This window comes from Microplitis mediator, chromosome 7 (assembly GCF_029852145.1).
Source record: "Microplitis mediator isolate UGA2020A chromosome 7, iyMicMedi2.1, whole genome shotgun sequence".
Classification (NCBI taxonomy): Eukaryota; Metazoa; Arthropoda; class Insecta; order Hymenoptera; family Braconidae; genus Microplitis; species Microplitis mediator.
In genome coordinates, this window is record NC_079975.1 from 26,116,936 (window position 1) to 26,144,591 (window position 27,656).

Genomic DNA, 27,656 nt, shown 5'->3' on the forward strand with positions numbered 1-27,656 from the left:
TTGATTTTTAAGATTTTTTAGGGCTGTTTGAATCCAAAAAAATGATAAAAAATAACGAATAAATTTTTAATATGTCGCCATTTTTTTTCAAATCCAAATTTTCAAAATCCCCTATGTGCAACGATAACCACATGCATACAGATTACAACGCCGTTTGGTTTTTTTGTTTCTGATAATCCGTTTTTGAGTTAGAGATGACACCGTGGTGGGGGAAATTTTTTTGTTGCTCCACAAAAATGCTTATAACTTTGTAACAACATGATATTTTTTAATGAAAATTTATGAGAATTATCTTCAATGTATACTTTAGAAAACAAAAAAAACCCGATCCCCAAATTCCTTTATTATTCCAGTCAAAAAAATTCCCGAAAATCACCTATTTTTTCGATCCTCAGTGGCTATCCCCCTTAAATGGTGACTTTTTTTTGGAATAAAAAAATAAAAAAGAAGCGACAGCTGTATCGATAGCGACAGTTACACTTGGAAGCGTTTGCCCGTAAAATCGCGCAGTTCCTTCGCCCGAAAGGGTTTACAGATCCTTGGAGAGCAAAGTAGAGTCTTTGAAAGTCCGCCGGTACGTGCCAGTAGACACGACCCTCGGCTTATGTGCGCACCTCATCCCGCCTACACACACTACCTCCACTACATCATCTACTCCTGTATTATGTATTGTAGCCTGGATGTGTGGATAAATATATAAAATATGATATACTAGTGCAGCTCGCTATTCCTCATGTCACACGTCTACTCTCCTCGGGCTTACACTTCACAGGGAATTTAACTGCTAAAAAATATTTATAGTTTCATAAAATATTTAGTTACATGAAATTTTAAAATGTCATTTTTTTGATAATGTTGAGAATATCCTCAAATTTTTATACGAAAAATGTAAACACGAAAATATTTATCCAAGTAAATATGCATTTATTAACCTAAAGTCACATTAAAGTGACAGTGAAACAAAGTGTCACAAGTCTTAACGTACACTTGGCTCCATTATAATAATCACCGTGTAATAACTCATAAAGGCAACATATATATGTATATATATAAGTAAGTAGAGTTGGGTATGATATGTTGAATATAATAACAGAGTTCAGAGATAGTAGATTCACAACACTAGACAAGGTTAGAGAGCAGAGCTGGAAGTGGAGTCTGTCTGGACAAGTTGAATCCTATCTTGAAAATGAGGCGCGAAGTGTGGGTGCTCAAGTTGACGTCGGTCGTGCCTCAGAGCAGCCGCCACGCGAGGCGACGTTTGGTTAATTAGGGTCTCGAGACTCCAACTCAACCCAACCCAGTCAGTTAACATGAGAGGCGACTGCCAGCACCGACTAGGACAGATGATAAAAGCCCCTGGGGTGTAACTGGGGCTTAAAGTGCGGAAATGCGTCGGACGTGGATAACAGAGATGTCGAAGTTTTAGTATACAGACAAACTCTCTCCGTCTCCCTCTCTTTCGATTTCCGCTTCTCTGCTCACTGACACATAAGACGGGTATTTAATTCATGTTTTTGAAAGTGTGGTAGTTGTACACTTGTAGGATACTTTTTATTCCAACGAGTGGACATGTAGTTTTTCCGAGTCCCTCGTGAGCGGGAAACTACTTAGACAAGATTGTCCTCGGGCAATCGGCTAAAAAGATCGATTTGCATAAATAGACTGACTAACCTCACGCGTTTCTTCTGAGGTTTTAAATCCGACAATCCTATCAGCTAAATCGCTTCGGATAATCAAAGACCTGATGGACTTGCTGTCCATTGCTAACAAGTGTCATGGGAAATTCACGGGGAAATTTATTCAGTTTATTTTAATCAATTGCGCACTTCAATTACGAAGCAGTGCTCTACTCTCTACTCACTTTTTAAATTTTTACTAATTCACTTGCATTTAATTGGGCCAACAGTTTGTATAATGCTCTTAATTGGTGCAATGAGGCAAGTATTACGAAGAGGGTATTTTAATTAACGTCTGATGCTAATTTGATATTTATATCAATAAATCGAATTTCGTGTAAATTTCTAGTGACATCTGGGGATCTGTAAAAATCTTTCGTCTTTAAAAATACAAATTCCTTGTAGGTGGGATTTTTTTCTCACTTCATGTTTTTTCTAACCGTGTCAACAAAATGGCCGCGGGAGTAGACAACAAAATGGCCACCACAATTAGAAAAAAGGCGGTTAGTTTAAAAAATTTGATTTTAATTTTTTTCGGCCAGTCAACAAAAATTAGTCTGAAATTTTTTCTGACGTCTGATGTTGAGCAAAAAATATGAAAATAAAAATGGCGAATTATCTCCCTACTCTAATAATTAATAAATTATGAATCCGAGCTTTTGAGTAAAAATGGGCGAAATAATAAAACCGTGAGGATAAAAACAAAAGTTATTATTTAATTCATAAAGTGTTGGAATAAATTTCGGTAAATTCGTTAGGCAGCGTGACGGAAATGTTACTGCGATAGAGTTGTTCGCACCAACCGCTGATCACTGTTTATTGTAGGTTTAATGGATAAACAACGAATAGCACAAGCAAGAGAACGACAACATCCAACATACGATACCCATATGTTCATGTGTATGTATGGTTCTTGTACTAAATGTAGTACGCACCATATTATGATGTACACATACACAGAATGAGCCTTCGAACGTTCGTTCGTTGTTGCCACGTCACGAAATCGCGTTCGTCCGTGGCAACAGGATCCACAACACGACTCCTCTTTATACTCAATATATATCTACATACTCGCGAAACGCAAATCCCATGCATATTTAATCAGCCAGAATTATGGCTCATCGTGTTGCAGTTTTCCCATTTTCAAGAACCCACCACTCGTATTATATCCACCCACTGTTTTTGAATCATTCAGAGAATTTCATTAAATCGTCAAATAATTCTCTCTGTGCATTTTTTTTTTTTTTTTTTTCATCATTTGAGTGTTAAATAATTAATTGCATTTTTTTATATACACTAATTAATTATCCAATATCTATCGTATTTATATAATTTTTTTTTTTTATTATTATTCGATAACACGCAGACTCAAACGCAGATATCCCATTAACTATTTTATAATCGCGAAAATAATCAAGACTTTCACGGCGCATTTGAATCTTTCCCACGCATGTTTACGGATTATTTTGTACATAAAACGCGGTAATTATTTGAAATTAAAAAATTAATATTGAAAATTTGAATTTGAATTTTTTTAACCACCGGAATAAAATGACATAAAGGTTAAATTTATTTAAAACTTGAACTTTTGAAGATTTATTTAGTCTATTGATTTTAAAATTTAATAAATATTTTATTAACCAAAAATAACTGGGCTAATTTTTTATTTCAAATTTTATTTCGTTATCTATTATCAGTAATCAATAATATTTATTATTAATTACTATCTGTTATATTCGACCTAAAGACTCACTTTTAGATAAAACTTCGCTAAGTAGGCTATCGATTATCGCATGTCCTAATTGGAGTTAAATTTTCATTGATAAAAAAAAAATATATGAATATTCGAATCGACTCGAACTGACTGCGAGAAAAAAAATGCAGTTGCGCCGCCTGGCGGGTAATTTGAGAACCAACTTTTCCGCGGCGGAATATTAAATATTTTAATTATTAGAAAAACTGATAAATTGAAAAAATTAATCATCATTATTTTTATGTAGAAAAAATTAGAATAAGGAAATATTAAAAGGTATTGGTGCATAAACTTGAAGTTAGTGAAACTTTTAATTGGATTATATATAAAAAAAATATATATAATATGAGTAAGTTATAATGAGTAAAAGTGTGCATATAAAATTTAACGCATCTTATATATGATACTGTTAGCCAACGTTATTAATTTTTGGATTTTTGTTAAAATGAGAAAGAATAAAAAAAAAAATATTCCAAAAAATTGCACCTATGGTTTTTAAAATTTTCTACATATGCATTTTTTTATTTTTTTTTTTTTGCAATTTTATAATAAGCAAAAGTGTGTATATAAAATTTAACGCATCTTATATATGAAACTAATTGAGACTGAAGTTAGCCGACGTCGAATAATTTTTGAATTTTTTTTTAAAATGATAGATTATTTTTAAAAAATATTTGAAAAAATTTCACTGATAGTTTTTTTAAATTTCTACATGTGCATTTTTTTAGTTCTTGTCTTTTTGTAATCTATCTGTTGAAAAAAAAATTCGAAAATTACTAATTGTCTGTTAACTTCAGGATCATGAAACTAAAGTTAGCCGGCGGTTAATAATTTTTGGATTTTTGTTAAAATGATAAGGTGTAAAAAAAAAAAAAATATTCCAAAAAATTGCACCAATGGTTTTTGTAATTTTCTACATGTGCATTTTTTTAGTTTTTTTTTTTTGCAATTTTATAATAAGTCAAAGTGTGCATATGAAATTTAACGCATTTTATGTATGATACCAAAGTTAGCCGACGTTTAATAATTTTTGGATTTTTTTAAAAATGATAAAGTATAAAAAAAAAAAATATTCCAAAAAATTGCACCTACAAAATTGATGTTTATGATTTTTGTTCCGGGATTTATTGTTAAAAAAGTTAACTGACGGTGATTTATCCGAGTATCTTTGCGCAATTTCTTGGTTGAAATGCTCTGGCAGCCGGGGAAAGAGAGTAAAGTGACGACGAGTGAGGTAGAAAGGTGCGAGGGTGGAGATGAAGGTAGAGTTGAAAGAGGATGGAGGTGATCTAGATTGGCAATAAGCTTCTGCCTCTAGGGCTGCCAAGGTTAGGGCGAATGTAAACATGACGATTGAAATGATAGCTGATCGAGTAGTCTCTCCGTGGACTACTTTCCCACGGGACCGTGCCCGATATTTTTTTTTACGACGTCCTATTACTGACACTGTTTTGTTAATGTTACTTAATATTTCATAATCATCTTAGTACCTGACATTATAATATTTAATGATAATAATAATAATAAAATTTTTTTTATTCTTCAGAAAAGTCGCTGGCGATCAATAAAAACCTCATCAGGAAATGATCCGGAAGTTAGCAGACAATTTAAAATTTTAGGATTTTTTTTTAACAAATAAATTACAAAAAAAAAAAAAAAAAAAAAAAATGCACATGTAGAAAATTTAAAAAACTATATGTGCAATTTTTTTGAATTTTTTTTTTTTCATAATTTAATGTTTAAAAAAGAAACCAAAAATTATTAGACGTCTAATAATTTTTGGATTTTTTTTTAGACGATAAGCCGAAAAAAGAAAAATATTTGAAAAAATTGCACCTTTAGTTTTTTAAATTTTCTACATGTGCATATTTTTAGTTTTTGTTTTTTTGTAATTGATTTGGTGAAAAAAAAAAAATCCGAAAATTACTAATTGTCTGCTAACTTCAGGATCATGATAATTTCAGTATTATATCAGGAAAATCATAAAAATTAGAAGTCTATTTTTTGAGGGCCTGTTTATCAAATTCAAATTAATGAAAAAATATGTAGAAGTGAAGAATAAAAATCAAACTTTTTTTGGTAAACAGAAGTCTATTCACTAGAAATTTTTTTCCTTAACTTGAAATAAATTCAAAAAAAAATTCTATGTAAGAATTAAAATTTTCTCGAAAAAAAAAAAAAAAATTTTTAATCTCGAACTCAATCGATTTATTATCAAACCTCTTTGAAAAACGAGTAACCATGTGGTATTACGAGTGTTCTATTACGGCTACTAAGAATGAACAACTGCAATTATATTCTAATTGTGAAAAAATTGTATAATAGATGACGAAAAGTATCAACTGAAATAAATCTATATCACATTATAATTGACGTAATAATGACGTAAAGAGATAGTGGAAATAGCTTGAGGCTGGATTTATTCACCAGGATATAAAAGTGAGGTGATTATCTGTATGTGGGTTCACTTGCATGGGTCTGCAGAAATAGACCGGCATCAAATCAAGACTTAAGGGAAACCAAATCTGTCGTGATATCCAAAGTTAATTCACTCAATATACTTTTGATATGTATATAGATAGAGGCATGTATGCTGAGATTGTTTGATGTTGGCATTATTGGGCGATAGAGTAAGTGAAAAGCAATATAATATGAGGACAGAGAGAAAGAGGTGAAGATCCGGTGAAGCAGACCCAAGACATACCCCGACGTGACACGACAAAAGCAAGCATCGAAGCACACCATGCATGTATATGCATGATGTAACAAGCAAACGAGTTGAGCTCTCTGCTGTAGCAGTCTCATACTCTATCTAGACAACTCGCTTTGCACACTACACGCTGTTGTTACTCGTCTATTTTTTCTTTTCTTTTTTATCCTGGTTTTTTTTTCAATACGTTTTTCTCCTTTTCTTTATTCTATCCCTCGTACTGTTTCCCCCACGATCTCTGTAGGATGTTAATACACGCTCCCGTGCAAGCCAAAGCAACAAGAGAATGGGCGCACACCCAGTGCTCCGATTACGAGGGACAGTGAACGTTTCTTTCTTGCCAACTATGGCGATTCACTTGCGATCATGTTTATGTTGAAAAATATTTCTCTATGCACTATGCTGCAATACCCATATAAATATTATTATACCTTATTTATTTTAATACCCGAGAAAATGATGTATCATTAGTCACTTTTAATAAGTTTTTTATTGTATGCACACCTTTGAAGTTCAGGGTGTGCTTCATATTAGTTTCGAAATTTGACACTCATGTGGTTATTTTTAATAGTTAATAATAATGCCAGGGAATAATATATCATTAGTCACTTTTCAAAAGTATTTTATTCTATGCACACCTTTGAAGTTCAGGGTGTGCATTATATCAATTTCAAAATTCGGCACTAATGTGGTCATAGTTAAATTTGAATGTCATGATAAGAGAAATTACATCATAAGTCGCTTCTAATAAGTATTTTATTGTATGCACACCTTTGAAGTTCAGGGTGTGCATCACATTAATTTCGAAATTCGGCACTAATGTGGTCATAGTTAAATTTGAATGTCATGATAAGAGAAATTACATCATAAGTCACTTCTAATAAGTATTTTGTTATATGCACACCTTTGAAGTTTAGGGTGTGCATTATATTAATTTCAAAATTCGTCACTAATGCAGTAATTTTTAATATAATCGCAAGAAACAATATACCCTAAGTCACTTCTACTAAGTATTTTATTATAGGCACACCTTTGAAGTTCAGGGTGTGCATTATATTAATTTCGAAATTTGACACTAATGTGGTAATTTTAATTTTCAATGTCATGATAAGAGAAATTACATCATAAGTTACTTCTAATAAGTCTAGTATTGTATGCACACCTTTGAAGTTCAGGGTGTGCATTATATTAATTTCGAAATTTATCACTAATGCAGTAATTGTCAATTTTTAATATAATAATAAGAAAAATGATACCACAAGTTACTTTTAATGTGTTTTATTATATGCACACCCTTGAAGTTCAGGGTGTGCATGACACTAATTTCAAAATGTATCACTAATGCAGTAATTCTTTAATTTTAATCGTATTATATATCATTATATGAAAAAAATTAGAAAATTTAAAAAAGTCACGCTTTTTAAATTCATAAAAAAATTAATACGGAATTGATTTTTCATTTTTTTCAATAATGAATGTAAAACTCGACGTAACATAAACTACCTTAACGTGTTTACTGCAATAGATGTAAAAGAGAAAAAAAATACAGGGATATTTAAATTAAAAAATAGTAATTATAACATGATTGTTATTTTAGTAATTTAAATCTGTTGCGATGTAAGGAGAAGAATTATTTTTTGCAATTGTTATGAGTACACTTGTAATTTATGCGTTATGATGAAAGTTTGAAGTATGCAAAAAGCAGGATGGAAAGGAGTTTGCTCACTCAATAGCATAATTATCGAGAAGGCTCCGCCAAGTGAAATGGAAGATGTTATATATTTTTATTATTCATTCGATAAAAGTGATTGTTCTGATTTACCATTATTATATAAATAAATATATTGATATATGACGCATTCATATATATATAGTAATTTTTTTCTTGCTCATAATCAAGTTTAAAATGTAATCGAACTTGGAAATCAAGACGTAGACCAAGTTTTATATTCGATACGAGAAAAAAAAAGTTATCCGACATCTGAAGACTGGGATTAAAAATAAGAAAAAATATTAATTTTTGTTGCAACATCTTGTGAACAAAGTTAGCGGATATGAAACATAAATGCAATAGGAAATAGGATTTGCAATAATCTCCGTGTGCAGATTTATCTACTGAATAATTTATTTTAAAAAAATAAATAATTAAATTTCAAAATTTGTCTGTTAAAAAAAATGTAAAAACACTTAAAAAAAAAAATTTTGTTTTTAAATTATGATAGTGCATATATAGTAAATGCAATTTCATCGGTCTGCCATTCACATTTTAATACGCTTTTCCTGACTAAAACGTGTCGCTTGACGTTCCCATCGGCTCTATTTTACCGAATAGCTCGCAGACGAAATTTCGTACCCCTTTTACCTCTGTGCATATAAATGTACTGTATTTTATGTACATCAAAAAATATACACATATATACGTACACGTATCAATGCATATAGAAACGTTTGTGTGTCATCCTGGATACTCTGAGCTTTGTAAAAAAAAATATTTAAAAAAAAAAAAAAAACCTTTCGACGATCATACGTTTCAACGAATTAAATCGCACGCTATAAACACCCGCTCTCTTGAACCTGCCAGTATCCATCGATACTTCTCTCTATACAACCAAACCGAATATTATTTTTTTCGACTGTTTTCCCATTGAGCGATCTAGAGTGCTCTCCTAAAATTCAGATAGAGATTACACGAGCAAAAAAATAACCGATTAACCGTATAAATCTTTTTAATAAAAAAAAAAAATAAGTGACCTATATCCGTGATTTTTAGTTCCATTTGTTTTTCCGGAGCGAGAAAAGTATACTTAGGCAGGCAAGCAGAAGTACTAAGTAGAGTGATTAATATAAACGGATGGAGTGGTTTGTAATTACAGATGACGTCATGTTTTGGTATATAAATGAAACGGATATCGACGGTAGTCTTGCGGGTATGATGGCTATATAGGTTGTTATAGTTTAGTATCTATATAGAATGGAGTTGAAGTTACGGGATAGGGAATCAAGTGGTAGCTAACAGTTAGGGCGTTTAGCGAAATGCAAACCCACGAGAGTAAATACACATATGCAAACAGGGTTTGGTGATGATAGGAGGAGAGAAAGAGGAGTGAATGTATACACCGCGGGCAATATTGGATGCGATACCGGTTGCGCATTACGTTAAATCACAGTGAGAGTAACAGCACCCACCCCCCTCCCACCGCGATCGTTTATTGCATTTCCAACGGACTGACCATTTTTTATTCGTCTCTTTCAATTTTGAATATTCCTTGCTTTTTAAATTTCATTTACACTGGACAGTAACGCGTTTTATTGCTTTTTTTATTAATAATAATAACGAAATTTTTATGGAACGAACGCTCCCGGGAATTGAATTTCATCTTATGAATATAAAATAATGATATGTATGTATGTAGAATAAATGTTAATTCAAGACGGAATGAATTAATGGTAAATATAAAAATCAATTAACCAGGAATCAATTAGAGGAAAACAATTTAATTTACGCATACCGCGAAATGGAGCACGCGCACATTCCAGCCAATTGAGAGAAGAGATGCAGCAGAGAATGTACCAGACCCGACTGACGTACGTCCATATAAATATGTCTCTGTGAGAAAAAGAAGGAGAGAAAGTGACGTAAGCTTTGATAGAATCGGACATCGATTATTCATCACGGTTGTAACAGGAGTTCCAAGTTTAAGGTACAAAGTGAACCTCATGAAAGGTATTGACAGCTTCTGAATTTACAGATAAAACGAGATACTTTGTATTCTGATGCCACAGTTTGCTTTACAAAGTTTTGATTAGACAGAGTAAATAGTCCATGTAAAAGCACGAGTATCATGTAACTTTATCGAAATTTTGCAAACCGCGAAACCAAATTTCGAATAGTGTTTAACTTTCGCTTGGAAATTTGTCACTGATTTACTGACATGGAAGACAAAATATTTCAAAGAAGATCTTAGTAGAGATATCTGATACTTTTCCGGACGATTTACAGTCAACTACCCGTGAAAAATCTGGTCTAGGGTTCGCAGGGGAAGTAATTTAGAGAATTTCAATCTTTTCGCGAGCGAGTGTTTTAGTTTTATCCGTTAGAAGCCTGTTTTATTTAATATGATTGATGCCTATTATAAGGATGTTAATTTAAAATATTGCTGTCAGTCGGCCTGCGACCCTGTCCGTAAACACGATATCTAAAGAAAGGAACACTCGGTTGACCTAATTCTTTTTCCATTAGCTTTGGATTTATATTTGCAAGAGCCCTATTCAAAATCGCCAGTTAAATCCTTGACGTTTAATTTAAATAAATAAGTTAAGCCCAAAACCGATAGCTCTGACATTAGGGCAGACATTTTTTTTTACTCAGCGATACTACCGCCGCCTCATAAAATTATTGGATAAAAAAAATTATCGATATTCGGCCGTCGATAATACAGAATTTTTTTTTTATCATTTGCAATAAAAAGTGAATATATAGATGACGGCATTAGGGATGTTTTGTAAAAATGACCGCACGTAAACGCTGCTACTGAAATTAAAGGTAATGGTGCCTAAAAGGGGTCAGCAGGCATTTTAATTGAATTTAATAAAAATAATAAAATTTTTTCATAGTAATTATAATAAATTTTAATAAAAATTTAAGTTGCACAAGCGTTTGAGGCAAACACTGGATTTTTAAAGCTTGTTTAATATTCCCTTTGAAAGTCTAATGTCCTGTCCTTTGTAGGTGAAAAAAAAAGGTTTGCTTTAAGGACAAAGTTGTTTAGTTGAAGGAAACGCCGATGTAATTTGCTAAACATTGAGGTAAAAAAATGAAGAAATGGAATGACGGCGATAGGTATAAAGGATAGTGGATGAATACGAAAACCAAATCCCAGCGCCTTTACTAGACTTGTTTGTTGTTTACCCTTGTTTGCATTCCACTATGAAGTTTCAATACTGTACTGTTGTACCCACTACTATTTTATACTTTATCTTTGTGATGATACCCGACTGTGACGCACCCGACTCACTTTTAAACACTCAAGATTTTATGCATACATTTAACCTTTGCTCAGTCGTTTTTTTCAACTGTTTGCGGTATTTCGACTTTTTAATTGGGTTATCAAATTTTTCCCCAACTGTCAGAGGACAAATTTTCAATTTTCAATTTTTTTCCAGCGAAAATAAAATGACTCCAGTATGAATGAACAAAATTACGTGTCCGATATTGAATTGAAATTGCGTTTTCTCAAAAATTCTGCGACTCGAAAACTGCGGAAAATTTCCATTTTGAAAATTTTGAAAGAAAAAAACCTCAGGAATACTGAAAATAAAATTTTTTCCTAACTGTCAGAGGACAAATTTTCAATTTTTTTCCAGCGAAAATAAAATGACCACAGTATGAATGAAAAAAAATTACGTCCGGTGTTAAATTGAAATCGCGTTTTCTCAAAAATTCTGCGGCTCGAAAACCGCGAAAAATTTCCATTTCGAAAATTTTGAAAGAAAAAAACCTCAAAAATACAGAAAATAAAATTTTTCCCCAACTGTCAGAGGACAAATTTTCAATTTTTAATTTTTTTCCAGCGAAAATAAAATGACTCCAGTATGAATGAAAAAAATTACATGTCCGGTGATAAATTGAAATCGCGTTTTCTCAAAAATTCTGCGACTCGAAAACCGCGAAAAATTTTCATTTTGAAAATTTTGGAAGAAAAAAACCTCAGGAATACAGAAAATAAAATTTTTCCCCAATTGTCAGAGGACAAATTTTCAATTTTTTTCCAGCGAAAATAAAATTACCACAGTATGAATGAAAAAAAATTACGTCCGGTGTTAAATTGAAATCGCGTTTTCTCAAAAATTCTGCGACTCGAAAACCGCGAAAAATTTCCATTTTGAAAATTTTGGAAGAAAAAAACCTCAGGAATACAGAAAATAAAATTTTTCTAGTTATTATTGATGAAACTTTCTCGATATAAAGGAAAATAACAGAGTTAACTTCAGCGAAGATAAAATATATGAGCGATAATTTGTTCTCTCAGTAAGACGAAACTTATATTGAATCGTCGAGTACGTACGGAATTTTCGATCACCAGCATTCAGCTCGACAGGCGTTCTTTATTTCATAAACTCAGTCAAGAAAAATTAACTGAAATTCTTCAGCATCGAATGTCCCAGTGTCTGCTGGAGCTAAAGGATTTTTAGTTGCTAAAGTAAACTAATTAAATAGCTAAGTGGATTTTAACGTTATTAAAAAACATAAAGATGTAACTGCGAGATAAAGCTTTTATGTAGTAATGTAATTATTACGTAAATCGATTAAATTATTATAATGTAATAATAAGTCGAGTATTAAAATGGAAGTTAAGTAAGTGGGTAAGATGGCTTTTGGCTTTGATCTGGTTAAATATTAAGTACCCATCGAAATTCCGCGGCCGTATCCGCGCAACACTCCTCGGTCCTTTTGTACCAGACAAAATAATTAGGGCAAATAGTTAGGGTCGTACCGAGTACTTGCCGAGTATTTAAAGGACTTGGAATAGATCAATAGTCAAATTTTAATCCTAATGTCCTTGTAACTTATTAATTAATTGTTTTTGTCCGACTGTTTAACTCTCGTGAAATCAACCTGGTAATTAAACTTATCTGTATATATGTATATATATATATATATGTGTGTGCGTATATATGTATGTGTAAATTTTGTTGTATAGGGCACTCAGTACTCGCTTGGCCTATTCATTCTCTGCTAAGTGAAATATACGACATACTTGACTCCCCTCTTTCCCCCCAGCCCCATTCACCTTCTCATCACTGGCACTGTGAGGACTACACTAATGACCTGACGAATTCAATTAAGTAATACAGTTACATTGGGTGTTGGTGTAGTTGAGTAGTAGCTGTGAGCACGACCGGCTTTGACTTTCTGAAAGCCAAGTAACTCCGAGCGAGTTGTTTCTAAATTGTTGTTAAAGATTTTAATTGCGAGGATTTATCTGGTGGATTAATGAAAAGCTTAGCTAAATATATATAAAAAAAACTATTAATTAAAAAATGAAAAAATAAATATTATTTGTAAATAGAGCGCGAAAGTTTTTAAATTAAAACTTTTAAATCTGTAGATTTTATCTTTTAAAGATTTTTTTCGGAGTAAATTAAAGTCATACTTTTTTTTTATCATTTGTCGATAAAATGACCCGTAGTTACTCAGCGCTAAATAAACGTCGACTACCATCGGCCGAAATAGCTCAGTTGGGAGAGCGTTAGACTGAAGATCTAAATGTCCCCGGTTCAATCCCGGGTTTCGGCAAATATTTTTTTTTTTTTTTTTTTTTTTCGATAATCAATTTTGAATGATACTCAATTTTTTTTAAGGTAATAAGAGAGAATTATTTACTTGGAGTAGAGAAATTTTTTTTTTTTTTTTTATAATATAAAGTGAACAAACATTGATGAGTCTCAATTGGCTGAACAATCCGACAATCACGGAAAAATTGTCGAGCTCGGTGAAAATAAAAACGTCAAATTAAAAGCTACTGGTGAAGGTTTACAAGCGTGTATATGAAAAAATGTATGTGTATTTGTGTAAACATATGTATCGACGACGTTAACCGGAACCAGCCAATCAATCTGTCATTTGTAATCAATTAAAAGGCAATAAGCCAGACTCTGATTGAACAGTAGAGCGACTAGGAACACGAAACGCCGTGCAGAATAGAGTGCCGTCCTACCACCGGGACATACAAGAGCGAGGGGATTTATATATATGTATATATACCATGGACACAATAATAGAGGGTTATTAGCTGCAATCCACCAGCACCAGTAGTTTACTTCTGTTTCATAATGGATTGAATGTATAATATTTAGTAAACAAATATGTCGGATTATTGAAAATTTTTAATTTCGAAACCCCCATGGGAAATTACCTTTTATTCGTCTACTAAAAATCTATTTGTAAATACCGAAAGTTTGGGAAAGTCCATCGAAAGTGCATCCCGCAATCGCTCATATATCCGATTTATAAAAATAATAATAATGCAATTAATGTTTTTATTACAAACCCTGATCGCCATTTTGACGGAAATTTACAGCCAAAATAAGAGACAAAGTTGACTGCAAAAACTATGGTGCAAATAGTTGACTAATTTTTAAGCAATTCGGAAGCTAAATTTTACTCGTAAGATTTTTTTTCCGAATCAGAAAATTACTTTCATATTACGGCTGTAGATTTACGTCAACTTGTAGTTCATGTCGTACTCGTATGAGAGTAAAAACTTTGAACAGGAGAACTGGACCGGAAATACTGAACAGCGAGTTTTTGAAGAAGAAATGCTGCTTTTAGGGAAGTAATTTTTGAAAATCTGTTTTATCGACAGTTGGTAGTGTTTTCAATCGAATATTTTTACGGCACGTTTTAAAAAGATATAAGAAATAAACATGAACAAAAGCACCCTAAATTTCACTATACGCTTTATTTTTAATCTGAGACGTGATGAATATGTGACTCCTTTCAGACATAAACTGGGTTGGTTGTCTATCGCTAGTCGTAGATTATATTATTTAGCAAATTATTTTTACAAATTACTATCTATTGGCAAACCGAGTTACCTTCGTGAGTTATTCGTTGATGATGTGAGACGTTCAGACCGATAAGCTGCTAAAAAGAATCATATAAACTTTAAAATACTAGCTTTCACGACTACAAATTATGAGTATTCTTTTGTTACAACTGCCATCCACTTATGGCATGAACTAACGTCTGATACTGTCAATTTATCTAGTCTTGAAGTATTTAAAAATAAAATTTTTGATCATTTATTAAGCTCAGATGCTTAGATTAAAACTGATCATATACTTCAAATACTCTTAATGTGAATGTATATATCATATGAATTTATCAGAAAAATCTAAATCTAAATACTAAAATCTAAATATTTTGCTACATACAACTTGCTATCAAAAGTCTTTTATTGCAGTAGGTTGTACTTTTTGGAACTCACTTCCATTTGAGATTACGTCATCAGAATCACTAGATTTATTTCGTCAAAGATGCGTTAATTATTTAATCGATTTAGAAGAATCGAATGAACTATAGATAATAATATTTATGAGTATGGAACTGTTAAAAGTCTGTTGGACTGATTTGAGTTGAGTCTGAGTTTTGAGATGAGTCTAGTTATGTGTTATAAGTTATAAACTATAAATTACAAATTATAAATTTAAGCTTTTCACTACATGTAATAATTATTTTGTATATGATCGAAAGAGGTCAAACCTTACGATTGAAAATAAATAAATAAAATAAATATTAAAATCTTATCATTAACGATCTTAAATGTCAAAATTATTTTTTCTATTGTTAATTTTCAAGTTACCTACTTTAAAGATTATAGAGATTATGAAGATTGTGAGAAATTTGTATTGTACACTATGTATTTTATAAACATGTTAAGTAATTGTATTTTTTTATTATTGTTATCCCGACTAGAAATTTCAGTTCGTTTTTTATTAGCTCCGGATTAGGCACGCCGAATTCCGAGTTCGCGCCAAATGAGGCAACCGCATAAGGCTCGCATCACTAAAATAACGCACCTCCGAAACCCTGCATAACAAGGAAAGCCGAATTCGGCACAAATTCAGAAACCGAAGTCGCCCGGAAAAACCGTAATCTATTTGTGAAAAATGATTGTACATAGAAATTAGCAATATATGGTCATGTATGACTGTGATAATATAATTTTGTTTAACTAAATTGAAAAAAAAAAAAAAAAAAAAATTTTTTTTATCGTTTAAAATTATTTTTGCAAAGCAGTATATCATCAAATATTCTAATTTAATGTTACTTTAATTTTCAATCAAATTAGAAATTTTTAATTCAAGGAAAACGCGAAACTTATTCACGACCGCTGTTGTGGGATTCGAACCCGAGACCCTACGCACGAAAGACCGACGATTTAACTACTACGCTACTCTACCGATTGTGGCTCCTAAGTTTAGTTATGGTATTAAAATATTATTCGGCACCAGCCCGGAATTCCAAAGATATACCTAACTTAGGCAATGACGAAAACTTTCCTAATAATAGCCAAATTTGGCATACCTAATTTTAGTAACCCTTTGGTCATCCCAATCCGATTTTAGTCAAGGATTCCAAAGATTCACTGAACTTTAAGCCCTGCCGAAGACTTCTAATGACAAACAAGTTTTGGTATATCGAGTTTCGGTTTTCCTCATAAGGACGGGACACGGTTCAAATTAGGCTTGCTGTATTTCGGAAAGCCTTATTCGGACCAAATTGGTTTTTCGGCATGCCGCACTGGAATTTCTAGTCGGGTATTTGGCCATTAGGCTTTGGCATAAAATAAACGAACTAAATCTAAATCTAAATATAAATATTACTCTCGAAAAATTAAATAACTTCGATAACAAGATTTATTAATAATATATTTTGTTAGCAGTTCTTCAATATAAATATTATATTTAATATATATTTTTATCATAGCACGTACGGCTTTCAGCTTAAATCCAGCATTTCACCGTAAAACGTAAAATTTTGTTAGATAAATTCGTTTTTCTCATTTTAGTAGCGAATTGCATCTCACGTGCGAATCGTGAACGAACAAACGGTCGTTTATTTTAGTGCGATCAAGTTTGAGGAGGTGAATAAAAGGAACGAGGGAAGAAACAGGATGGAGTAAGAAGAGGAAATGATCTAGGTGGAAAATGTAATGCAGGTTTTAAACAAGACCAGGAAAATTTTATGTGGGTGTATAAGCCAAGTGAGAGTTTATGGGAGGGTAATTCGAATGAACGAACGGAGAAGCAAGTGAGTTTGACGAAGCTCTTACCTCAAGCTCTTAAAGCTCCTCAAGTTCCTCCTCATCCGAGGAAAGAGCAAGACCTCGAGGAAGCAGAAGAGGAAGGAGTAGACTCCTCAGTGTATTTCGTATGACAGTCTAGATATCTTAGGAATTTCTAAGCACATGGAGACGCCAGGGTGAACTATTACGTTGGAGACCGACAAATTTTGCGGTGTCGCTGCCAACGGAGGTTACAGTTCCAACAGTCGAGCCAACAGCACCCAAGGTATTGCATATATTCAAAGCTATGCTATACCATGGACACCCTCGACTCATTTCATACTCAACCTACAGTCTGGTCTTGAGTATTTTAAGCCGTGACATTTAATTCAAGATCCAGTATATCTTGTTTTATGGCTTGTATATTTAACCCGAGTCTTATTTTTTAATGGTGAAAGCTGACAGAACAACTGACAAGTTACGCTCACCAGACCCGTATGAAAAAGCAATATATGAGCTTCAGTATAATTCAAAAAATATGACAAATTATATAGAATTATAAGAAGTCATAGGGAAAGGGGGTAGGGTAGGCAAAACGGGGTACCCCAAAAATTTGATAGAAAAAAATTTTATATTTAAAAAAATTTCTAGATTTTAAACGAATTTGATTAAGTTTAATTTTTTTGTAAGTAATTTACATGAAGAAAAATTATATTTTACATGTTTATTGGATACAAAAGAAGAAAAAAAAATTTTAATAGTTTTTATCATAAAACAAACGTCATTAATATTTTTCAACTGACAATTGATTTTTGAAAAAGTTTACCAAAAAAAAATTTTAAGTAACGCTTAATTATATTTACTGAAGTGATTTTTGAATGTTTAAAAATCATTCAACATATAAAATTTTTTTTTATAAAATTTTGGGGGTACGCCGTTTTGCCTACCCTACCCCCTTTTGCCCCCCTTTCCTTATATTATAAATTACATGGATTATAATAATATTGAATTTATGATTAATTTATAAGATGAAACATATATTTTACGTTATAAATTAATATATAAAACGGACTTATAATTTTTGATACAATGTCACATATATATAATCACACATATTATAAATAATATGGATTATTATAATATTAAACGTATACATTATTATATATGATAAATCATATATTAATCAATATTAATAACTTTGCCGCCATATATGTTCAGTTATTTACTATATATTTTTTTATATACACTAATGCAAAAAATTAAAGGAGCAGAAAAATTTTATAAATTTTTTAGTGATTTTTGGAAGGCTGTAACTTGGTGAAAAATGATCGTATCGAGATTTTAGAAAAAGCATTCTGTAGCTTGAAATCTCTAGTTTTGGTGCATTTTTTTCAAAATTTTTTTTCAAAATGTATTATCGACAGTATATGGTTTCTCTATACGGGGAACCACAAACTCTAAATATTTCCTTAAGAATTTATAAGTTTTTGGTTGTACCACAAATAGCTACAGCGTTAGTCAATTAAAATTAAAATATCAATGAAAATGTAATAAATTATTTTATAAATTTTTGAGAGAGGACTGAATAAAAGTTAATTAACACATAAAGAAATAGCTCTCGCTGTAAGATGAAGGGAATAAGAACCTTCTTCCTTGGACTAGCGGAGGCACCTTTCGCGCTCGAGTGAAAAGTCGGAAAATCAAATCTAGATCGCGATGCAATTAGAAGACCTGGCCAAGAAAATTAAACGTAATTACGTCTTTTCACTCAACTTTACTCGTTCTAGTTCAAGACGTCGATTTGCTGAGAAATATCGCGGTCTTGTTTCAACCCAAGGGTACTTCTATAACTCTCTTTTATAAATCTACTGTATATACATATATGTATATATTTTTTTATATAGAGGTATAGCTAACAAAATAAAGCAGGACTAGCACAGAATGAAAGCAGACGGAAAAGTTGAGATAAATAAAATGTGAGATGAGTTTGACCGAAATAAATAAATTGTTTGGGCTAAAGAACTTTCTACGTATAAATCCTCGACTTATATTTCATTTTACCGGTAACATATACTATCTTGCATTAGAATCATTTAATAATTTAAATATCGTAAAAATGTTTTTTATACAAAACACGATCTGTTTAAAAAACCTTTCACTTTTCTCGGACTACACTTACACTTGACACGGAAGTAATGTATGCTGATGTTAGATAAAATCGAGAATTAATGAAGCATAATTTACGATCATCGCCGTTTTACATGAAAGTATGAAGAAGAGTAAATAATATCATCGATAAAAAAACATAAAATGTCTATGTGTTGACGTTATTTCCTCGGATGATATCACAAATAACTTTGACGCTCAGCAATACTATTATACATTCAGTTATTTCATAGTTATTTTAGCCGATTCATATGCAGAGATAAAAATAATTTAATTTGTTTTTTTTATCAAGACCAAGGTGAAAAAACAAATTTATATGAATAAATAACAAAATGTAGGGAAGGAGGGGCAAAATGGGGTATCCTCACAATTTTAGAAGTTTCAAAATTAATTTTGTAAAGATAATTGAGCATTATTTTGAATTTTTTTTGTTACTTTTTCAAAAATCGAAAGTTTCAGTCGCAAATTTTACTGACTTTTTTTTTTATAGTAAAATTTTTTTTTCTTGCATCTGATGATTTCGTAAAATGTAATTTTTTTAGGTAAATTAATCATAAGAAAATTTAATTTATTAAAATTCATGATACTGAAGTCAGCCGACGTCTAAGAATTTTTTGATTTTCTTTTAAGAGGTAAATTTAAAAAAAAAAAAAATTAAAAAAATTGCACTTGTAGTTTTTGATATTTTCTACATGTGCATATTTTTATTTTTTATTTTTTTGTAATTGATTCATTGAAAAAAAAATCAAAAAATTTTAATTGTCTGCTAACTTCAGGATCATAAGTTAGCTGACGTCTAATAATTTTTTGATTTTCTTTTAGGCGGTAAATTTAAAAAAAACAAATTTGAAAAAATTGCACCTGTAGTTTATTAAATTTTCTACATGTGCATATTTTTATTTTCAATTTTTTTGTAATTAATTTGTTGAAAAAAAAATCAAAAAATTTTAATTGTCTGATAACTTCAGGATCATAAGTTAGCTGACGTCTAATAATTTTTTGATTTTCTTTTAGGCGGTAAATTTAAAAAAAACAAATTTGAAAAAATTGCACCTGTAGTTTTTAAAATTTTCTACATGTGCATATTTTTAGTTTTCATTTTTTTTTTTTTGTAATTGTTTCATTGAAAAAAAAATCAAAAAATTTCAATTGTCTGCTAACTTCAGGATCATAAGTTAGCCGACGTCTAATAATTTTTGGATTTTCTTTTAGGCGGTAAATTTAAAAAAAAAAATTTTAAAAAATTGCGCCTGTAGTTTTTGAAATTTTCTACATGTGCATATTTTTCGTTTTTATTTTTTTGTAATTGATTCATTGAAAAAAAAAATCAGAAAATTTTAATTGTCTGCTAACTTCAGGAATTAAAATTCAATGCCCGCGAAAAATGAAAACTTTTTTTTTAAGCTGAAAATTTTTTCTATTCACGTAAAATATCATTAAAAAAAAAAGACTTTACGTATCTGGGATAGAGAATAGAAAAAAATTAAATTGTCATATAATTAATTAAAGTTGTAAATTGTCATTTTAAAATAATTACTGAACAATTATCCGGCAACTAATAAAATTAAATAAACTGAATTTCTAAAGTAGATAAACATTTAGTTGGATTAAATGTTACAGTTTAAAATAGAATAATTAATAAGATTCGGCCGATAAGTCGGATGGCTGGCTGGCGAAAAATAAGGGCGAACGAAATTTACCTAACGAACGGTAATTCGTTAATTAAACAGTCGCGCTAAAGTGTTCAAAGGAAACTCACGAGACTTAATTTATACTTTTAACTTTACTTCTCACTTATTCCTATCACTAACTTATTTCTTTATTTGTTTCACTTCCTTATCATCTTTATCATTTATTTTTATATATTTCCGCCCCTTTTTTTTTTTCACCTTTCCTGCAAAATTGATTCCGTTTCAAGTATTGACTTGGAAAAGTTTAAACGAGAAAACATCTTTACAACAAAATCTTAACAACAAAATTAATTAAAAAATTTTTTTAATTATAAGCAGATTCTATTCTTCGATATTTATTAAGAGTTTTTGCTTCTTATATATTTCTATTTAAAAAAAAAAAATTATTACGACAATAAGTGAAATTTACTAAAGAAATGTATGCGCCAAGAAAAAAGTTAATATTAAACTTGTGTATAATAAAATATACGAATTTATATACTGCAATGTCTATCATCAGCACTATACATAATTATATATACATATATATACATATATATATATTTGCGTAATAAACGAATACCCGGAAATAAGAATGGTAGCATGCGTGAGTTCCCGCATAAATCCTCTAATATAAAAAAAGAATTGTTGATATACTGATAGGTGATGGGCGATGAAAAGAACATGTATCATATATATTTATCACACCCATCTTTTCTCCACAGACTGCATACTTGCAATATAATAAGGCCATAAAGTAATATAATAGATATTTTATCATTTCACGCCCTACGAGCGTTCGCTTTCGATTTATCTGTGGGCATAAAATTCGCGGGTAAAAAAAAAAAATAAAAATAAACATATATATATACATATATATTATGTATGAAACAAGTGTTATATAGCTAACCGCGGACATCGTTCCCGTTTAACGACCGATTCGACATAACATTTAGTGTAAAAACGATAAGAATTTTCACGAGACTATCAACGGCAACTGTCTCTTTATATTTATATATGTGTATATATGGGTGCAATTGCTTTCTCACTTGTATTAGTAGAGAAAAAAATTGCGAAATTAAAGTGGGAAATAGTGACAACAAAGAACAAGAACAATAGACAATTATCCGTTGACGTTAACCTCAGAAATGTTAACAATATGTTTGTTTTCTCTTTTAAATGTTTTGCCGCTTTTTTTTAAACACGAGCGTGTTTTTCTGTGACATTTGCCGGCGGAAGGTCGAGGTCTCAAGACTTTAAAGGTTTGTTTGAAATTTTAAAAAAGTATCATTACACAATTGGAGTAAAAATGGAGTTTACGTTGGACGAAACGTAACGTAAAACATTGAAAGGTTATAATGAAAAAGTAAAATCAATAGATAAATAACAAAAGTATGAAATGGACAGAGGAATAGTGGATGCGTGCGATAAATGAGACAATTAGACGCGTTGTCGGGTACAAAGATCTACCTGGGGTGTTTGAAACAACCCGGAGTCATGCAAGAGCGAAAAAAATTCAGCAAATGTATGATAGTTAAAATAAAAAAAAAAAAATAAAAATAATTGTTGATATTTGTACGTCAACAGAACAATAAATCCACTCGTAAACAAGTGAAATGTCTAGATTATGAAAAAAAAAAATATTACATGATGAGAATGACCGTGAGAAAAAATCTAACCATCGGATATTATTATTTTATAAACTGTTATTTTTAAATTTTTTACAGAAAGTGAAACGGCAATAGGTAACACGCTCCAATTCTTTACTACGCAGTTCGAAGGACGCGAGATTGTCTTCCCTTTCAATTTAAATACGTCATCGTCATTAGTTTTTAATTATAAATTGGAAATATCGTTTATCATAACAAAACATAACAGAGAAAAGAAACGGATACCAATAGCGCGGGGACCGGGCGAGCGGAACCTAGAGTTCGCGGATCGAATCCCGTCCTCTGCATTAAAAATTTTTCAATTTTTTTGTCAATTAATAATTATTTGTATTAATGATAAAATGGATTGTAAATAAATATGAAGGTATCATGGATGAGTACGAGTTGTAAAAGTGGGAGTCGAATGTAAACGTCCTTTCATTTCCTCTCCTTCCTCGGCCTCGCTACCTCGAAACCTACTCCTCCGTTTCCTCAACTCGGCTAATATAAAGTCCGATGTATATATATATATATTTATATAGACATGTATGTATAAGGTAAGGTGAGGTATATCATACATACAAGTATACAAAGCGACCGAGAAAGGCCCACGTTCGCTTCGAGACACATGAGACTACTAAGGCCTCGTATTCTCGTCAAAGACTTCAGTTTCCGCATGGACTTCACACTCGCTAAATCAATCAGTGCTTTGTTCAGTGTTTCGACAACTACACATGTCCAATAATAACAATAATTATAGTTCACATAACGATAAATCAATAATTGTAACAAGTAAATAACAGCGCGTACAGGGTAAAAATATAAAATTACTTTAATGTGAAAAAAAATTAAAGTGACTAAATAGCAAAAGGTACTCAGTGATGATGATTAAAAATTTTCTGATAACTTTTTTGATATTCGGTGAGTAATGACATATTTAATGAATTAAAATAAATTAGAAAAAGAAATAATTTAAATGGTAGGCAGTCAAAGAGACTGATGAAGTGTTACTACCGTGAAATATTTATGGGATGACGATTACGGGTTTAAACGGAATCGATCATTCGATGAAATTGTTGGGGTGATAATGCGGGAGAACTACTACGCGATGAAAACCCGAGTACTGGGGGGAGGAACACACGGATTACGCGTGTTCTGGCTCCGTCCATGTTCATACGATTTAATCCACATCGACGGTAATCCGGGACGGTAGTGGGTTATAATCATTTCCAATGAGACACGAGTGTAGGTGATGGTCCCTATCGTTTTGGAAAATTATTCACTTACTCCGACAGTCATATATATGCGATAAATACTCTGGTAGTTTCATATTTATATCAGTTATTTATAATTTTGTAGTGACGGTAAATGTTTTTTTAATTAGATCAGATCGCAGTCCAATGATCGACAAAATATAGACTTTTTTGGATGATACTGAAGTCAGCCAACATCTACTAATTTTTTGAATTTTTTTCAAAACGATGAATTATTAAAAAAAGTTATTTTGAAAAATTGCACTGAGATTTTTTAATTTTCCACATGTGCATATTTTTAGATTTTTTGTAATTTAAGAAAAAAAAAATTTTATTAAATTTTGATTTTAAAAAGTCGGAATTTATTTATCGAAATTAGGACGAAAAATTAATTTTTTTTTGTCAAAAACCGTAATCAATTAAAAATTTAATTCTAAGGGGGATAGTCACTGTCAGGATCGAAAAAATAGGTGATTTTCGGGAATTTTTTTGACTGGAATAATAAAAGAATTTGGGGATCGGGTTTTTTTGTTTTCTAAAGTATACATTGAAGATAATTCTCATAAATTTTCATTAAAAAATATCATGTTGTTACAAAGTTATAAGCATTTTTGTGGAACAACAAAAAAATTTCCCCCACCACGGTGTCATCTCTAACTCAAAAACGGATTATCAGAAACAAAAAAACCAAACGGCGTTGTAATCTGTATGCATGTGGTTATCGTTGCACATAGGGGATTTTGAAAATTTGAATTTGAAAAAAAATGGCGACATATTAAAAATTTTTTCGTTATTTTTTATCATTTTTTTTGGATTCAAACAGCCCTAAAAAATCTTAAAAATCAAAATTTTCAAAATCCCCTATGTGCAACTTTAGCTACTGAATAGACGAATACGGCAAAAAAAAAGTTGCGAATCGGTTGATATTTATGCAAATTACAGATGCCACCAGTTCAAAAAAAGTAGTTTCGAGAAAAACGCGTTTAAAGTTTTTAGTCGATGCTACAGTCAGTTGACGCGCTGTCACAAAAATGACAACTTGAAAAATATTCGGAATTTTCATATAAAACTTTAGATACATATTTTTGAACATACACTTTGATTTTACAGTGGCTATCCCCCTTAATAGGATAGAAGGACTTAAAAGTTTTTAATTACGGGCCTAATTATTCCTAATAAATTAAATTTTCGACAAGAAAATCTGAAAATTGAGGAATAAAAATAAGCAATTTTATACGTGAGTATGTATAAAAATATAATATTTTTTCCATACTATTCCCATTGACAATGTTTGTTAGTCCCCATAGATATCGCTGACCTGCACGCAGTTCTACAGAATGAAGACCACCAGGGAAATCAACCGTAGTCTTAGTTTTTATTTGCATAAAATGATAGGTCTCAGACAATACCACAATCTCGACCACTGTCATTTTAATTCAAACTTTAATTCCCATATATTTTTATCCGTCAAAAATTAACCTCCAGAACTAAATAAAATTCCGTTGTTCTAGTAAAATAAATTTATAAAACCGTCAACGGTTCTCAAGATCCCCGACTGTCACGTCGGCCATTAAGTTTCCCTAGAATGGCCACCAGTATATACAACCCATATTAAAGCTCCTTGTACGTGTAGGGGGAGGGAGAGACTAGCTCGTGAGGTCATAAAACGCGACTTTTGTACCTCACTAACTCAACGCGAGCTCGCTGACGGGGAGTTTTCCGGCTGCAAAAGCTCTCCGTCTTTTTCCTGCAGTCTCATCATCCCTCACCCATAATAAGAGTCAGAGTATAAGTAAGAGCAGGTGCACCTCTCGTTATATAGATCTATCAACTTTTATGTCCCAACAAAATTTTTTTACCAAAACTCAGTCGAAATTTAAAAAATTTACAAATTCATTTCACCGAAAAATTTTTGATTTATTCATTTAATGAAAGAAATTTTATTTGAATTTAAAACAATAGTTGTATTATAGCGAGACTTTAAATAAAAAATAGTGACAGACATATATATCAATGACAGACTTGTAACAAAGGGTATAGATAACACAAAATAAATAAAAAAACTGAGCAAGGGGTTGTAAAGTGAGGGTGAAAATAGAGAGTGAATACAAGCAGATGATTTGTTCTATTCTAACCACGTTCGCGAGTGTGTGCCACTCTCACACTTTTATAAATATACGTATATTTATATATTTTTATTCCGTTAATTTTACATTCGTCTCGGTCTAGGCTTCGCTGCGATGCTTTGCTGGAACCCGTCTGGTGAATAGACCGACACATCCGATAACCGCGGGCGTGTGTGTAATAGTTAGACGCAGCAGAGTGGATAGAGGGTGAATTTATTGGGAGATGCTGGGAGGAAAGGGAACGATGCATCAACGGGTTTGCGAATATACATGATCACCATAAAAATTTACGTGCCGCCGACGCATCACCCGTGTAAATTGTATTACCCGCGAGAAGAGTGCTGGGTGGGTGGGTGGCTCGGGAGTTTAAAATTCTTTACTTGCGTCTACTTATTTTTTTTATTCGTCCCAAGTGATGCTGAGAAATCTTTTGATACTCAGACTCTATTTTATTTCATTAAAATTTTTTTTTGTTCGCCGGGTCTGTAAAAAAATTTAAACCGCAAGAAAAAAAAAAAATTTCATGGTTTTATCAAATGATCCTGAAGTCAACAGACTAAAAAATTTTCGGATTTTTTTTTATCTATTAAATTTGAAGAAAAAAAAAAATAAAAAAATGCACATGTAGAAAATTAAAAAAACTACAGGTGCAATTTTTAAAAATATTTTTTTTTTTATTATTGATCGTTTTTTAAAACATCCAAAAATTATTAGACTGGCCAACTGTGATTCTAAAATCAGCGGACATTTATAAAATTTTCGGATTTTTTTTTTCGACACTTAAATTTGGAGAAAAAAAAAAATAAAAAAATGCACATGTAGAAAATTAAATAAACTACAGGTGCAATTTTTAAAAATATTTTTTTTTTTATTATTGATCGTTTTTTAAAACATCCAAAAATTATTAGACTGGCCAACTATGATTCTAAAACCAGCGGACATTTATAAAATTTTCGGATTTTTTTTTCGACACTTAAATTTGAAGAAAAAAAAAAATAAAAAAATGCACATGTAGAAAATAAAAAAAACTACAGGTGCAATTTTTTAAAATATTTTTTTTTTTTAAATTTATCGTGTAAAAAAAATCTAAAAATTATAAGACGTTGACTAACTTCAGTATCATATTATTAATGTTGCATAAATAAATATGACATTAATAATAATGACATAATATAAAATAAATAGTAATTAATTACTGTAATAAATATTATTTTACAAATTATATAATTTGGATTAAATTGCTAATCATTCAAATCCGGTAGTAATTAAAATAATTAAATAGGAAGTTAGGAATCCTCAAGTATAAAAAAATATGATAATAATAACAAGTGAGAGGTGGAGTAATTAATTTATCACGATCCAAGAGAACAGAGAAATAATAGAACATGCAATTTTTATATTTAATTATTTACTGTCTAAGTCTAAACTTTCTCATAAATAAATTTATTTCTGCCTTGACTCAAGTCATCGTTGCTTGTGTAAACAAGTGGTTTCTAATGATAAAGTCCGTGTAAAATTACGTATCCAAGTAATTTAGCATGCGCTCGTCACGTTTTTCAGTTAAACAAATATATGTACACACAGATCTATATATATTTGGATGAAGTAGTGGTGAGTTGATATGGCGGCGAGGGTTGTTGATATTATGACAAGCTCAAGAGACCTCAGAGAGGTAAATGAGAGCAAGTGAACTGGAGAAAGGAATCAAAGCACGTGCGGTCTCGGCTACTCGTCTCGTGTCTCGGGTTGCTGGAGCATCAGCATCAAGTCGGTCTGATACTGGGATGCTGGTTAGCTAGAGTCGTCCGAAGAGGAGTAGAGTAGAGTAGAGTGAGTAGTTCTGAGTTATCTAGTCCAGAGTCT

At 31.3% G+C, this 27,656-nt stretch overlaps 2 protein-coding genes and 1 non-coding gene across 3 annotated transcripts in view; 2 read left to right on the top strand and 1 right to left on the bottom strand.

The window, feature by feature from the left end:
* Positions 1 to 27,656, bottom strand: part of LOC130671021 (RING finger protein 17) — a 116,387-nt gene that overhangs the window by 59,460 nt on the left and 29,271 nt on the right. The gene's annotated exons all lie outside the window — the stretch shown is intronic.
* Positions 13,364 to 13,436, top strand: Trnaf-gaa (transfer RNA phenylalanine (anticodon GAA)). The gene has a single exon. It is a non-coding gene; the product is annotated as a tRNA-Phe (tRNA).
* LOC130671022 (uncharacterized) overlaps positions 23,014 to 27,656 on the top strand; it is a 31,123-nt gene continuing 26,480 nt past the window's right edge. Inside the window, exon 1 of the mRNA XM_057474697.1 lies at positions 23,014 to 23,335. Coding sequence (XP_057330680.1) covers positions 23,296 to 23,335 — 40 coding nt within the window. The 5' untranslated portion in view covers positions 23,014 to 23,295. The remainder of the gene's footprint in view (positions 23,336 to 27,656) is intronic.